The 16,789-nt window shown below is 42.1% G+C and overlaps 1 protein-coding gene across 1 annotated transcript; it reads right to left on the bottom strand.

Moving 5' to 3' along the window:
- Nucleotides 1-1,666: 1,666 nt before the first annotated feature.
- On the bottom strand, nucleotides 1,667-15,021 carry add3b (adducin 3 (gamma) b). The gene is made up of 15 exons (XM_034551878.1): nucleotides 14,821-15,021; nucleotides 13,795-14,032; nucleotides 12,544-12,688; nucleotides 11,713-11,864; nucleotides 10,894-10,974; nucleotides 10,119-10,268; nucleotides 9,722-9,865; nucleotides 8,790-8,888; nucleotides 7,982-8,155; nucleotides 6,485-6,745; nucleotides 6,169-6,285; nucleotides 5,444-5,533; nucleotides 4,750-4,873; nucleotides 3,503-3,598; nucleotides 1,667-3,370 (listed from the first exon to the last, which is right to left on the bottom strand). The coding sequence occupies exons 2-15, from the start codon at nucleotides 13,993-13,995 to the stop codon at nucleotides 3,135-3,137; spliced, it is 2,070 nt and encodes a 689-aa protein (XP_034407769.1). The 5' UTR covers nucleotides 13,996-14,032; nucleotides 14,821-15,021; the 3' UTR covers nucleotides 1,667-3,134.
- Between the last annotated feature and the right edge of the window lie 1,768 nt (nucleotides 15,022-16,789).

The following is a 16,789-nucleotide window of genomic DNA, read 5'->3' on the forward strand; positions in this document are numbered from 1 at the left end:
TCCCCCACACCACGAGGGACGGAGGAGGAGAGAGGGGAAAGGGCCTGTCTTTACGAGGCTAGCCATGCGTGCAGGGCTGTGTTGTGCCTCTGAGACAATGGGTGCAGATGGCTGGCCCGCTGCAGATGTGGCCAGGCCTGTAACGGACGCCTCAGAGAGAGCACACCCTCCCATGGAGTCTATTTCAGCTGCCTGGCAAGGCATGCTACTAGACACATCTGAGCACTGGAACAGAGACGCACTCTTTAGTGGCAACAAAAGAAAAACAGGCCGAATTTGTGGAAAGATGCAGTCGTCTTATAAAATCCCAACAAATACAGGCCTGTTTTTGGAATACTCCTCCCCCATTTGATTAAGGCTGCATAACCCCAATGCAAATGTACAAACTCGAAGATCATTGTATCTGGCTGTTACCCACGTGTCAAAAGGACAGAGTCATGGCCATTTCACCAGGAACAGGATCATCTGTGCTGTGAGGCTCGTGTGCAGGCTGTGACCGACTGTGCGAGCTGCTCGCTGATAGCGGCAACGTGGAAAGCTGACCCGCTGCAGGTCGGTGTAGAATGTGACCCCAACTGGAGTAATCTGAAAAGCCTGAGGATTACACCATTGGCTCGGCTGTCACAGAGGAGGCAAAGTCACACGGCGCTGGCGTGTGTATATGTGTGTGTGTTTGTTTATGAAAGAATGTGACGAACATACATCCACACCGGTCTCACGCGGCGTGGAGAGTACAAGGCCTATGGGATGTTGTTGAAAGGGAGAATTTTTTTTTTTTAATGAAGAGCTGTCGATCTATCTATTGATCTGACGCGATCGTCTCACATGCTGGTGGTCTACAAGAGGACGGGCTCAGATGAAGCCCCCGTTGTTTTAAAACAATGGCTGCCCTTTGCCCCGAGGTCACAGCAGAAGGACGTTCCAGCAGGCCAGACGTGTGTCACCTGCTTGGTGCTCTCCTTCAGAACACGGAAGAGCTCAGCGTTAAGCTTTGTCATCCACACATGGAAACGGGTTGTTCAGATAACAAGTCAGTAGTCATGCAATTTACATGAGAAAACGGAAGACAAGTTACGTTGTATTCCTAAGAGCAATATATTCTTATTAACCACCAGACTTTTTGTTAGCCTAATATAACTTGAATATGCTGTAATCCCGTAAATGTCCCCACTGCGGGACCAATGAAGGATTATCTTATTTTATTTTATAAGTATGTCTTACTTCGAAATTATGTTATTTTCTAAATGTGTTCATTTTTATGTCCAATTAAATGCACTGCTTTTTGACCTGATCTTGTCTGCAATTCATCTCCTAGGAGAGGTGTGTGTGTGTGTGTGCTGGGGGGGAGGGGGTGTAGGTATAGACCCTGTCACTCCCCCAACATGAACACCTGTTGGAGACACCAAATCCCCTCTTTGTCTCCAGTCCCCTCTCAGTGGATTACCATGACAACGGATATTCATATCATGGCTGAAGACTGATTATACAGCCTCACACGGTCAATTATCACTGAACAGAGTGCATTGTTTTAGGGGGACGCTGCTTTAAAAAAAAGAGAACAAAAATTGCAGGCTGAGTACACCGTTTTCTACAAAGCTTTATTTTGTACTTGAGTTGTTGTCGTCTCTTCGAACTGGATATTTAGCTTGAGTTTCACATCACACCAGACTGAAAAGTACCCAACAACATAAAAAAAGAAAACTCTACACAACTGTATTTGAGTATAAAATAAGGAATGGTAACGCCACATACATCATAGTCAATAAGCAAGGGAGCAATAAAACAGTTAAAGAAACATATTCAAGCTTTTATTACATCAGGCGGAAGGCAATTTTCAAAAGACTGATTTTGAGCACAAATAGCAATGTAAACAATGCAGGGCGATACAACCTGTGGACACTATGCGCTGTGCATGTTCACTAAATGGAGCTTAATCTAGTGGAATTAAAAGGATAATATAGGTGTTAAAATACAGTTATTAGATTGTACTGTCACATTTCTATGTTTCATTGTTTAACATTTGGTTCAGCGTAACAAAAGAACTTCACAAAAACAAATTATTTACAAAGGCAAAGAGTTCCCTCCATCTGGGTCAAAACCAATCATTCACATTATTGACTGGGATGTTAATATATATAGATGGTCCTCTAATATACTTTATATCAAACTCTAACGGTGGCTTTCCACAGCATATTGCCATCAACTGACAAAATGAGTCGTAACATCGATCGCTTTCAACTGTCTGTGATTCCGGCAATTCACTTTCATTGTCCAAACAAGCAGTGAGTTTCTGTCAAACTTTGCCATTCATAAACCTCAATATGCAATAATCATCACTTTGCAGGGCTCTTTCTGTTAGTCACAGTCAATTCCTTGTCACAATAACAATAAAGCAGCAAGCATGGGAACAATACCACTGACAAAAATGTATTTTAAAAAAATAATAATAATTATCCATCACAGCATGTTTAGTATAAGAGTTTTAGTAAGTAAATATGTAGACTATCAAATCATGTATTTAACTATCAAACACTATATTGTAATACCTAAAATATAAACCAACATATATTATTACAAGGCAGTATTAGTATTAGTACTATGAATATGTTCGTACTTCTTATAAGGCTGAACGTTGTATAATCTTAGTATGTTCAGTCACTGTTACACACAACTAGTGTGATTGTAAAATGTAAGAATTATAAAAACAATTTTCTTAGCTTTCAGTATACATTCAACAATGAACTTGTGCAAAAGGGGAGAAAAAAAATCACAAGAACCTAACTGTCAATCTGATGTTTTCATAACCGCTGATTTTAAATCCCATTAAAATATGGGTAATAACCACAGATTAGCAGTTTCAGTTCACATTTGATTAGTCTTTACTGAGCCCTTTGGGAGTGGTTAATTACAGGTTCTCATGGGGAAAAAACTTTCATATTACCATTTGCTGGCACCTCTTGGAAAAACTTTCACATTAAATAGCTGTGAATGACGGAAGGCTTTAAAGACAACCCGGTCCTGGGAGACCTTCTGACTAAACAATCGTCTTTTTTTACATTTCACAAGATTGAAACTAAGAAGGCAATCCAGATGTTTCCCGAGCCAAACACTAATTGTTTTTAGAGTAAATGACCTCAGGCCTCTGCTTTTTCTTTCTCGTCCTTCCGTTTCTTGCTTTTTTTCAAGAATGAAGGTGTGCGGAACTTGTTTTTCTTTTTCTTGGGGGACTTGGTCTGAGCCTCCTCCGTCTTCTCATTTGATGTGATGGAGATTTCGACTGTTTCTGAAGTGCTCAAGCTCAGCTTGGATACCTCGATGCTCAGATCCTCGTCCGTCTCTTCCAAGTGGTCTTTCCCATTGGGTATTGGGTCTGTCAAAAGATGAAACCCTGTCAGTGAGCAAGGATTTCACCAGATGGATGTAAAACACAGCAGCAAACAAGCAGCTACTGCTGACACTTTCAAATTATTATAACTTCAATAGCTATTGGCTAGCTAATTACCTTGTTTAGCTGGCGTCATCATGGGAGAGAGCGAGAGGGAGATAGTCGAGCCATCAAATGTTGTCATCTCCTCCGCGTCAGTGGCATCATCGTCTTCTGTAAAAAGGATTAAAGTCACCAGAGGTCAGTCTTTCATTCATGCCTCTGTGTTCAAGCGAGTGAGGCGTATTAGATTAATAAATCCGTGTCGCTCAGAATAGTTTGGGTTTTTTCACTCTTTCCAGAAGCAACCGGACTAGGATTCTTCCGGCCATAGCTGCTCTGTCCCCTTAATTCAGTGTTGGCATCATCAAACACAAAGCACAGCTGAGACGGATGGAAATGCCAGTGTTTTTTCCCAGGTATTTAATGGTAAAACGATTTAAATTTACAATTCCTCCAGAAGGGGACATGAATGTCCTCACGATGGCGCTAAAGAACAGGACATGGCATTGCCATATCGCAACTAAAATCTGGTTTCACAACATTGCTACAGTTTCATCAATCTCCATTCGCTGATGTGTTCCAAGACTGACACATTGTTATTGAGATAGTGACAAAATAAAGGTGCTCCACCGCTGTAGACATTTTCCCTGTCTACAGTCAGAACCAATACATGAATAGTTTGACATCTCATCTCTCCCTGTGAGTTGACTGCATCGCTGAGAGGAAGAGTAAAACCATGGACTGACATTCTTTCCCTGCGGCCATTTTTGCAGGAATATCCTCATTTCAGTGAATATAGTTGCAACATTTCCTCCAGACAGGAACCAAGCGGACTAATTATAACCGCATGTACGACAGCAGTGAGACTGCTTTCATGGGGCTGCAAGAAATATAGCAAACCGTTGGAACATATACAACTACAATATTAGTACTGCACCCAAATAATCATCGAGACATAGTTATTGCAATCTATGCAATAATGCATGTGTGTGTCTTCATTTAAAAGACGAACAACTTCAATTTGATTTCATGGTTCTTCAGAAATCTGCATTTATTGGGTCCTAAACTCAAGTTTGAACGACAAGTCAGAGATTGCTGTTAAACTTTGAGATTAGCTTCGTCTCTCCATCTCAATTTCATAACCTCTTTGAACATTGAGGATTAACTTCAAAACGTCATACACCCATAATCTAAATGGGATGATGTCCGATATGAGCTTGTGTAAACCCAAGTAGGATTACATTAAGTAGAGGTTTTCTGTGCCTCTGAAGAGCACCAGAGCACTTTAAGGCTTTGTGGTAGGAAAAGAAGCGTTGGACTACCTTCTTGGCCTTGCTGCTTTCTTTCTACCAGGCTCTTGTATTCCTCCAGCACTCTCTCCGTGAGCTCATTGAAAGGGTTGGGCGGAAGAGAGCGAGTCTGCTCCACGTCCTCGACGATGAAAGCCTGATTGAAAGGAGAGAATACAAATACATTATGGACACCTGATGTTATGCATAGAAGGCATACAATTGCTCATGGGTAACAAGGACAACTGGATTTACATGTATGTTTCCATACATAACACTAACAGTTGTTTGAATCACATGGTTGGTGATGAGTTAAAAGGACTCAACCATGAGACAGAAGGACACTAAGGAAGGCTTTGCCATAACTGCATTCTTCCCCTGTGCAAAAATGTGCCTTTGATAACTTAATAATAGGCATATTTATTGATTTGGGTGGTAAAACTTTTTGTACCTGATGGAATTTGACGTGGGCTCTCTTTTATTGTCTTTGGTTGAATGCAATGTTTTGTTTTAACTTGTGTGGCTCGTTAGTTAAATGTCTTGAGTGAATGGTAGTGTTGGAGTGTGAAATGTCCGTGGTGATAGTGCTTAGTGATTTAAAAACTGCAGCAGTGTTTTAGAAAATGTGCTTCAGCAATTAAAAACCAAATCACAGTGACACATTCTGTTTCATGCAGATGGCCTCACCTGTGACTTTGTACCTTTTTACAATGCTAAATTTACTCACTGGGCCTTTTATGGTGTCCACAACAATGCCTGATAGTAACTGAGATTTTGGTCCGGAGGTCATCAGGTCACCTCTGTGCTGTTCTTTTATCTAAACAAATGTAGGCAACAAAATCATATTAAACTTGGTTCTGGAATATTGGAGTTTACACATACAATATCTGTGTCACACATTCTGTTTGAAACACTCAACAATACAGAAAATGACAAGAGTTCTTCAATTAATTATCAGCTTTGTGATGGATTCTGTATGGACTGCAGCTCCCATTCTACTGTATAGGGATTAATGTCAGTAGAGCTGTATCGACTCGTCTATTCACATCTAGAGATTTGATTCTGTTCTTTGTCATATATGACAGCTAAGTGAATGGTTTATGTTTTTAAAAAATGTCTGGTTGACAACCAATTTGAAAAAACAACCAATTTGAAAAAACAAGTAATGGAGGAAATAAATGGCAAATTAATCGAAAAATAATAGTTAGTTGCAGCCTTACTTGCCAGAACATATTGATCAGCTGCAATTTATCGGATACAAATTATGTACCTAATTCTGTGCCATATATCAGAGAATGCAATGTTAAAATAGTATGCTTGAACTTAAACTAGATGTGCCTTTTGAAAATACCAACTCTAATAATGATACAATGCAGACAATGTGGATTCATTCTTTGGGCGTCTTTGGTGTTGAGAATTATAATGTGAAAAAAATGTGATGTTTCAACTGACCCTGTTCCTCTTATCCAAAACCTCTGTGGGATCAGTGTTGAGTGGGACAAACTGGTTGGGGTCCTCGATCTTTATTGATGTGCCGATGTTATTGCCGGGCTCTGACGACTTCATCCACTGAGAACAAGGGATAAGTACAAATTGGGGAAAGAACTCGAATAAGATCAAATTGTAATTTTCAAACTGACCACAAGAGGGCAGGCTCATACTGAAATAATGAGCTGCTCCACAGCTCACTATTTCCTTTCCAGGCCAAAAACCATAAGGGCTAGATTATTAAATTCTGTGTTACAGTTTGACATGAAAATCAACGCACCATGGTCTTGGTCCTGGGGCTGACATCCCCGCTCGGTGAATGTTCAGGAACATTGACCCTCAAGTAGCTGTTGGGCGAGTTGAGCCACCGAGTCCTTTCTCGTTGCTGTTTCTGCGCCATGAACTTGAAGGGGCTTCGCAGACCCAGCTCACTGTCCTCCGGCGACACAGCTGACACCGTGGCAGGGATCTCCACGTCGTTCTTAGAGCGGGGTTTTTCACGGACAATGGGGTTCCTATAGGAGTAGCCTGTTCTGTATCCCTAGAAGGTCACACAAAGAGGAGACATTACTCTAACATACTAAATGAACAATGTTCCTTCTCTGGAGGTGAACTTGTTTGTATTTCTTTGTGTTCTCCAGATCACACCCATTAATTAAGGATTATCAAATACAAAAGAAACAAAAATTCAAAGGTTGCACAGGCCACCCACGATCCACTTAAGACAATGCTTCTAAATATTTGAACAGCGCTGTATATACAAACAGCGTTTTTGCAGATGCGCCCAGTTTCAGAGGGAAAAGATAAAACTTTGGTTTAAAGCAGTGTGTTGTTAGCAATACATCAAAAACGAGCGAGACAACTAGAAAACCGATGGGAACTCGCAGTGGGTGCAGAGTGTAGTTTGAAACTGGCAGTGCAACACTACAATCAGAATCAAAATTGGCATTTTCTCGCAAGCAGTATGACAAGTTTGCCACCGAAAAAAAACCCCCTGCTTTGGGCTTTGATTGCCACAATGTGGGCAGCCCATCATTTATTCACAGCATTGTTGACTGCCACTGCACAGTTTCCAAGCGATTAGGAGCATTTCTTTGTGTATATGCGTGATTAACTTATACATAGCTATGAACAATAGCATAAAGCACCTTCAGGTACCCCCCACCTCTGGCATAGACAGACAGACTGCCTGTTGCAGTGACTGCACTGGCATTTGCACCCAGTGCCATATTTAAGTCTTGGAGACATCCAATTTCCCAAATTGCATTCACTAGAGTCCTTACACCAAGTGATTGTGTGGTCTCTGTGGTTGTGACTGCCCACAGCATGCCTCACCATCTGGAAGCTATGATTGTGGGCTGGGCTATGATCACACAGAGCAAACACAGCTGCAGCTCACTCCAGCCACACTTGTTAGCGAGACTCACACTTAAACAGACAGTCTGACATTTTCTGTGTCCACAGAACAAGTCAGGGCTGCCATTAGCAGTGTGGTGGTCTAGCAGGGTTTTAATTGACAGAAGGGCAGCCCTGCACAGTACCAAAATCGTTAACCCTGCAGACAGCACGTCTAACGTCTCACAGTAATTACGCGAGTATCTGAAAAAATGACATAAAAACGTAAAGCGCTGATCCAATTACGCAATTTTGTGAGATTAGATTAACAACAACATATCGAGCTTCATTGTGTTCCCTGATCAGACACTTCCTGAGGAAGCGCCTTACACAGGAAACTCAAAGCATCATGGGTAAAAGGCGCAGGTCAGGGTTCGCTCACCAGGTTGTCCAGCATCCTCATGAGGGACTCGAGCTCGGCCTCGCCCACTTTCCACTTGACCTCGTTGTCCATCACCAACCCGGCAGCGGCCACTCGCTGGGTCAGGGGTTTAAACTTCTCTCTGTCCAGGAGCACGAGGTTGTCCACACTGCCTGAACACCCCAAAGCATTCACCTAAACAAAGACAATGCAATTATTCTGCAATACACTTTTTTTTTTACTTTTGGAGTTACAAGCCATATTATAATTATTGACTTATTATATGACTGATGGTTTCCCCCAATTAATCATTTTTTATTCCGCAATGTCAAGACGTATCATATGTCTTCTAAGATACAGTAGGATTTTAATTTTCAAAGAAATATAATTATAAGACTGAAGGGATTTAAATATGTGTCAAAAACAATAGAAAAAAAACAAATACAGTCTAGACACAACAGAATGATGAAAAAACAAACCAACAGCCTGCCCAAAAAAACAGCTGGAGTTTCTCTGAAACACTGCAGGGTTCCACCTGGCCCTGACTCTCTGTCACATATTTGACTTAGCTTTGTTCATTCTGTATGTTTAGACATCAGCTTTGCTTTCATTTCAGGAACTGCAGTATTACTTTGCTATTGAATACCAAGTCTGACTCATTTGTAGAAGAAATTATAAAGATTGAGGCAGGTGAAATGTGAAATGCTGGTGATAGTAATGATAAAGTGATTTAAACACATGAAGTTAGCTTATACATGTGTAAAAGTGTATCCAGGCCACCTTCAAGTTCAGAAATTGCTCTGTCAAAAATATAGGAAATGACATATACCTGGATTTCACACGCTTGCTGCGAGTGGTACACGTAGTGAAAAGCCTCTTCTACGGTTTCTCCCAAAGCGAGCAGCCCGTGGTTCCTGAGGATCATCACCTAAAAAACACAGGGGCAACACCTGCTGCTCAACAAATCTAATATAATACTACAGCAAAACCAGATATACTAATGTACATCAATAACATTAATCAATGTGTTTGCTAATTAGCAAATATTCCTGTATCAACATTCATGGAAGCCGTAGTGCCGATACCATCCCTGCATCTTAAACCAAATACCACCCATAATCAAAAAGTACTGCTCATTGAGCCCTTCTGGTTGTTTTGAACGGTGAACTAATTTCACAATCAACAAAGCTGTCTCCCTAGGGTGAAGATATGAGTACCGGGAGCTGAATAGATGTCGTCGACAGGTGTTTCTAATATTCTGTCCCCGTCATGTATGCAAACGAGTAATATGCTTATTCACTTTCTCGTGGGAGTTGGATAAGCTCGATGCCACTCTCACATTTTAAAGACTGGTAGCTATGAGCACCTCTGTTACTCACTAATAACATGTTGATTTGTTTAACCGGTACACAGAGTGTTTATCTCTGGACACTGCCAGGCAAGCTGCCTTCTCCCACTCTAAGCTAATCATCTCCTGGCTTTAGCTTCATATTCAGCAGACAAATATCAATCAGTATCAATTTTATCATCTAGCTTTCAGCAATTAAAACAAATAAGTGTATTTCGCAAAATGCAAAACAGTAAGAGTCACAGGTGTTTCTAATGTTCTGTTCCCTTAATGCAATTGCAAAGAGATGGTGACAAAATGTTTACGGTTAGTTCCAGTTGTGTAATCAGTCTCCTATAATAACTCATGACAAAGCCCGCTATCCCATGAGAAACTGAGCCTGACACTAATGGAGTCCCTTGGTTTGACAGTACCTTGGCAGTTGGGCCCAGAGCTTTCTGAAACTCCACCTTCTCCTCTTTATTATCCAGGCTGCCATGGTAACCAAAGCAGCTCACATCTCCCAGAAGCAAAGCCTCCTGGGAAATGGGCAGGATTCCACATTTCATTGAGGACACCTGTTAACATGGGATAAAAGCAAAAGCTGTGACGCACCAACATATAAATAGAAGCACATTTTTTGCTATCAGGCACAAACAAAACTTTACAGTGATGTTCATCATGAGCGCTGCATTTTACAGCCGAGCTTCAAAGGACATTTTAAAAGCCCATTACAGGGTGCCTGCATCTAAAATAAGTAGCAGGGGGCTGCTTCTAATTCCGCTTTTTCCTCGGTTGCTAAATAATCATTTAGCACTGGAGTGTACTTACAGCAGCTGTAGCGGGGGTATGTATATGGATGATACATCTCACGTCAGGGCGCATTGAGTAAATGGCAGCATGAGGAGCAAACCCAAAGTGGTCGATGCCCAGATCAGTAGAACCCTGGTCCACCACCTCACCAATTATGTTGACTTTCACCTAAACATGGCAGGAAAAAAAAAAGAAGAAGAGCCAAGTCATTATTTTAAATACTAAATCTGTGAACCTATTAAAGGTACCCTGTGGAGTTTTCTTGTAAACAAACAAAGCTGCTTGAGGCCCAACAAAGTGTTGAATAAATGTATTTCCTCATAAAACAGCTGCAATGCAGTTTTCCCCTTCAATATAGATTGGAACAGGCATCATTTACGTCCTTGTTTGCAGACTCATTCTTCCCTACCTCTTGCTGGAGCATGACTATGTGTATGTGTATTGCGTCACTTTCATGCTTGTTTGTCAGCATGTGGCTCATTATCCTCATGTGCATAGATCCTATCTGGGATTTGTATGCCATGTATCCCTTGTGGGCATTCGTACAAATAAAACAAGGACCCACACAAGAAAATACGCAATGGTATCATTATTAAATATTGTTTACTGACTAGTGTAAGGCTCCATAGCACTACTACGATTCAAAAACTCCACAGAGTGCCAACTTAATTCAGCATGTACCTTCTGTACACATGGTATATTGATTAAAATTAGCTGATTATCCGAGAATTCCAGGACAAAGCAGTCTGCACTCATGATTGGAAAATGACAACAAAACAGTCATTGTGCTTACCAAATTTGCTGCCGTCACCTCAGCGAAAGACAGACCTCGTGGACTGATAAGAACATGGTCCTGCTCTTTACTCACACGCACCTGAAACACAATGCACGTATTATTAAAATTAAATCTAGGTTACAATGAAATGAATAACATGAGACAGACATTCCCGAAATGTTTGTGATGTTACAGTGTATAATGGCTAAGCTTGGGCAGGAGAATCTAAGACTTAAATATATACATATAGTATATGTGTATATATGTATATATACTGCATATATGTATACGTAGGCACACATGTGTATATGTATTTCTGAACCATATAATGCTTCTGCAGGAGTGTTTCCCTCATAAATGTATTCTTGTCAGGGTCAAAAAGCACCAAAGCCACAGGAGACCAGATATCTACTGTTAAAAAGTTCTTTAAGATGGTGTAGCAGCTACCCAGAGCAGGGACAACCATTTCCTAGATTCAAGGATACAGGAAACTCTGAACCACAAAGGAAAGCTCTCTTCACTCTGAAAAACTCAAAAATCCACATGTGGGTTGAGAGAACTGACTTTCGAGGCTTTTGTCTTTGGGGAAATCTGAGCTTTGTATCTTGATATCGCAGGTGTTAATCACATATTTAAGTTTGGGTTGTTGGGAAGCTGTACATATTCACAAATCTGACTTTTCCCAACCATAAATAATATAGTGGCTCTGAAAATTAAGAGATATTCCCCTTTAAGTCTCCCAGTAGCCAGAAAACATGACGCACACACAAAGTTACACAAACATTGTGTGGCATACATCAGCAGATGTGCAATGAAGCAGCAAGAAGTCATACTCACAGTATTGTAGGAGGTTGTAAAACGAGCCCAAGTGAAGAGGTCAACAAGCCTGTAGAGGCTGGCCAGCCTGCAGCGACTCTGTTTCTCCCCTTTGGCAAAGGAGGGAGACTCCATGCCAAACAAGTCATTGACTGGAGTCACCATCCCAATGCCTGCCACAAGACATACCATCATCAGCAACTTGAGATGCACCAAGCACATTAAATGTTGCATTTTTTTTTTCAAACATCTAGTAAGATGATGACATGGTTTGCTCCTACAGTATATAAAGTAAAAACATCCCGGGGAGTCTCTCCAGCTGAAGCTTAAAAAAGGGCCTTTCTCAGAATTCCCACCGAGAAACCGACGGGTATTTTTGGGCTGCAACACCATAAAAGGGCATTTAATGATAAAGGACCCTATCTTGTATAGCCACTTTAACTTAAAGAGTGGCTCTGCCTCTGCAACACCATAGACATTTCCAACAGTCACAATTTTCCCGAACATTTACAGTTTTGATTGTCTTTTTCAAATCTCTGTGACCTCCACAGACACATAAGACCAATAGGTTAGGTTAACATAATCCACATTGCAAACTGCTGCAAAATAATACCAAGACTGATCATGAGGGCTGGCCACTTAATAGGAACACTGACAATGAAGAATGCTGCAAACAGCGTTCTGCCTTCTCTACTGGTTTAGGGTTGTTGTTCAGTGTCACAGGAGTCTGACAATGAAGATATTCAGCCTGCATAATGCACACGCAGACACACTGAATGACAATCAGGCCCCAAATGGGAGATAAATGGAGAGATTGGAAACATTTACACACAACAACACACTGCTACTCACTGATGGGCGAAGTCAGAGGTCCAGCCCCTCCCAGGGTGCTGGCCATGACCAGGTCAGCAATCTGTCTCAGAGCCAGAAGACCTGTAGGGTTGTTGCCCTTCGTCATCTGATCCTGAATCAGACCTTCCAACTCATCTTTAAACACCTGTAGACAAAAAAAAGAAGAAGTTTTGTACACAGCTCTTAACCTAGCAACACCATAAACACAACCTAACCGTATCTTACTTCAACACCTCAGGATGCCAGAGAGCACAGCATGCTTATTAAATCGGTGAACAAATCACCAAATACAACTAGAACCTTCTTTGTGTGTCTATGAAAAGGACTTGACTAGAAGCAGGGGGATCGCATTAAACCTTACAATCAATGTTTGCCTTCAGAAGTAGCCTGTGAGTATTGAAAAAGCACTTTTCTCTCTCTATGCAGCTAAGCTCCAGCATTCTGCTTCATCCAACCGTGGTTCCCATGGTGATGAGATGAGCTCCACTTGTTGGGTCTGTTATGCAACCACAGAGTGTGAGCGTGTCTTATTTTCATGCACTTCTTTGGCATGTGTATATTTGATCTAACTCGACTGTACTGCTCTGTTTCTGGGATATTATCTCCTGCAGTATATGGGTGCAGAATGAAAGGAGAATACTACAAGTAGGGCGACAACCAGATAATATGTTCATTATATGTTCAAAAAAGCAAAAATGCCCGTTTATATTCCTTGTTTTTTCCTGACCCTCAGTCCAAAACCCAAATATCTTGAACCTTAATATTGTGGAAGACAAATAAAGCCAACGTATTTTTGGAACCAGAGAACGTGCTTAAAACCGTACTTAAAAGTTTAATCGATGACCAAAAATTGTTGAGAGTTAATTTGCTGTTGATCGACAAGCAGTTTATCTCTAGCTTACAATACAGATATTGTGTATTTTAAGAAATGTGTTAAAATATGTCTATTCTTCCTTTTAAAAAACAATTTGTTTGCACCCACAATCTGTATTAACATTAACAGCAGAGATGAACACTGATATGTCAATGTTTATCTGTGAGGGTACCACATTTAATTCCAGCTGCAGTGTAAACCACAGCTAAACCCATCAGTGTGTATGAAATGACCCTCAAATAAAAATAAATAAACAATGCATTTAAGTCGGCCTTGAGTGATGGTGCCTCTCCGGCTTTGAAAGCTCTGATAATTACTCATACACGCTAAAAGCTTTTGTGTAGGAGGCCACTTATACGGAGCTGCGGGCTACATACTGGACTCTGCAAGATCTGGGTGACCCTCTTCTTCTGCCCCATCATGTTGAAGTCCTGCCTCAGGTCCGGCGACATGTTCTTGCTGCGGAGGTACTCTGGGTCACTGCCGTCCACATGGTCGAAATAGCGCTCCTTGGGGTCGTTGTTGGACAGGGACAGGGTGAGGGACCCCTCCACATGCCTCACCTCCACCAGGCTCATGTCTTCGCTGCGCAGCCTCCTACTCTTCCTCTGGGATCTGTAACAAAAAGATGAAACGTCGTGGCTTACTTCACATCGAGGCTGTCAAGGCAACGGGTTTGTCGATTCACCAGGAACGATACTGTATGTAGTGCTGTGGTGACTCATGTAATAACAGGGATTGAGACAAAAGCGGGGAGGACATTGTCTTATGATTGATGCTGCTTTTGAGTGCAAAGCTGTTGATGTGCAAAAAAAAAAAAAGATGATGAGTTAGTCACTGCAGCTGTAAACTTAATGCAATTATTATTCACACAAGTAATTACAATTCAATAACACAGCAGTGAATGTGAAGCCCCAACAACTCTCATTCTCACAGGTTTAGTCTCCTCTCACTTTGTATGTTCTCTATAAAAAAAAAAAGAAGCTCGCTGTCCATTTCTTCTCTACACAGATGGAGGCCGACTCATAAAAGCCTCCCCACTTCCACCTTTAACCCAGCAGCTATAAAAGCAGTAAACAAAAAGGTAGGCCTCACGTAAACGAGCCCGTTTGAATAGCGGTTAGCACCTCCGGTGCCGCCGCGGTACCTGGATGAATACAAGGAGACCCGGGCGGCCACGACTCCCGTCACATTAGGCCTGCAAACCAAACGTAAACTTCTACCGGTGGTTTTTTCGCAGGAGAACGGTAGAACACTCGGTACACGGCGTCAAACGGACAACTTTAAACCACCTTTATACTGCGAAAAGTACCGCGGGTGGAGGGGGTGGTGGTGGTGGGGGGGGGGGCAAACACAAACCCACGAGGAGGGGAAAAAATGTTACTGTAAGTTGATAAAGTTACCTGAAAACAAAGTGCTCAATTCGTGGGTTCACCGGTTCCGGACGGCGGGGTGTCGACTTTCCTTCCGCACGAGAGAGGCTCCGGGGGTTTTACTCCCGGCTCGGATACATTGTGTGCGAAAGAGCGCAACTTGGCGCCGCTACAGTCTCCAGACGGAGCACAGGCTGCCTGCTGCGGGTGAGTGGCGAGATGAAGAAGAGTGAAGAGCGGCTGCATGGAGGAGGGTGTGGGTGTGTTTGTGTGTGTGTGTGTGTGTGTGTGTGTGTGTGTGTGTGGGGGGGGGGGGACAAAAAAAGGAAAAGTGACCATGTGACTTCACTTATCCACCCACCACCGGGCCTTATGTATGCAGCGGGACAAAGGAATGGCCACTCAGGACCAGCCGACTGCTTTTTAGGCTCTTCTTTACAACACTGAAGCTTTCCTGGACCGACTTGTCGTTTTTTGCGACCGTACTTCTTTTTTTTGTGTGTGTGTCTTTTTTTTATCTCTCGCGGTAGCCCATGCCTAAAATATCCCACAAGGAACTTGTTTTACATTGCCAAAGTTTGAGCCAAAGTTTGTGATCTGTTTTCCTGTTCGGTCTTCGTGTGTGTGTGTGTGTGTGTGTGTGTGTGTGTGTGTGTGTGTGTGTGTGTGTGTGTGTGTGTGTGTGTGTGTGTGCGCGATTCATTAGCTTCCACCACCTCATTTCATAAATAACAGGCTCCTGTGTTGCCAAGGCCCCTCAGTGGAGGTTTTCATCAAAGCTATATGGCCCAGCCATAAAATAACAGAAGCTCTTCAAAGTCAGAACAAGTGCTTCCCTCAAAAAAGTCAGCACCTCCCACCAAAAAGTGTTTTACAGTATGGGATGTTGGTTCTAAGAAAGCAATAAAACACAGCCGTTCTCTCTAGGAGGAAACACAACACTATCTCGGATTTCTTTTATTCCCTACATTGTGATCCTAGAAACACAATGTACCCTGATAATTTTCATGTGCCGAATACAGTGATACACATGATTCTAAGTAATATGCTGTGTGCAACTATACTACACTACATCAGACATGAATTTATAAGCAAAAGGATCATCACTAAATGCGCTGTCTTTGCTTTCTTGGGAGTCAAATAGCACATAAGATCATCTAATTAGAATATAGCGATAATAAGCAAGCCTTGTGCTCGTTTGTTACAGAAACGGGAAATGGGATCAAGATTAAAGCAAATGCGAAGCTGTGCAGCCTTTATACCTCACAACTCTTCTCTGCCGTGCTCGCCGGTCTCTCCAGAGAGTATTGTATAGCAATATTCAAATGCATTTAAGTGAAGGCAACGCAGGAATCTCTAATTTTCCCAGCACCCTGCCCCTGCTAGAGTTATTACCCCTTTAATCCCACACAATCAGACATACACATATCTAGATTGTAGGAGCAAGGAGAGACTGACTGACATAACAATGCCAGGACATAGAGTGGAGTCTGGGAGGCGGAGCAACAATGTGGACATATGGGTTTGATGTAATGAAAAGCAGAACTTCCTCACTCCAGGGCTGTGTGAACCCTCAAACCCTGAAACCCTGCCTCCCTGTTTCTGGCAGAGCTCCCACCGAAACCACATACAAGCTTAAATGTCTCCACACACACAAACACACACTAAACACACACTCAACATCCTCCCACCCGCCAGCCCCCGCATTCTTGCTGACTATTTGAACTTTTCAGCGAGGGCAGTCTATCTTGACAGCATTGACCAAATGTCAGGTGTTATTAGTCGACGGCTCATTCATACAGATCACTTTTGAGGATAATGATGTCCGCAGATAAAAGCACACCTTTGTCTTGTCACAAACCTGCTACTCCTCTGGAAATAACTTCCACATGCAGACACACAAATGCTGCCTGGAATCCACAGTAAAACCTGTGAGAGAGACATCAGCACAAAGAATAACAATCAGCATCATGTTGAACTTTGGTTGAGCTTAAGAAAG

This window comes from Cyclopterus lumpus, chromosome 15, assembly GCF_009769545.1.
Source record: "Cyclopterus lumpus isolate fCycLum1 chromosome 15, fCycLum1.pri, whole genome shotgun sequence".
In the NCBI taxonomy this organism is placed as follows: Eukaryota; Metazoa; Chordata; class Actinopteri; order Perciformes; family Cyclopteridae; genus Cyclopterus; species Cyclopterus lumpus.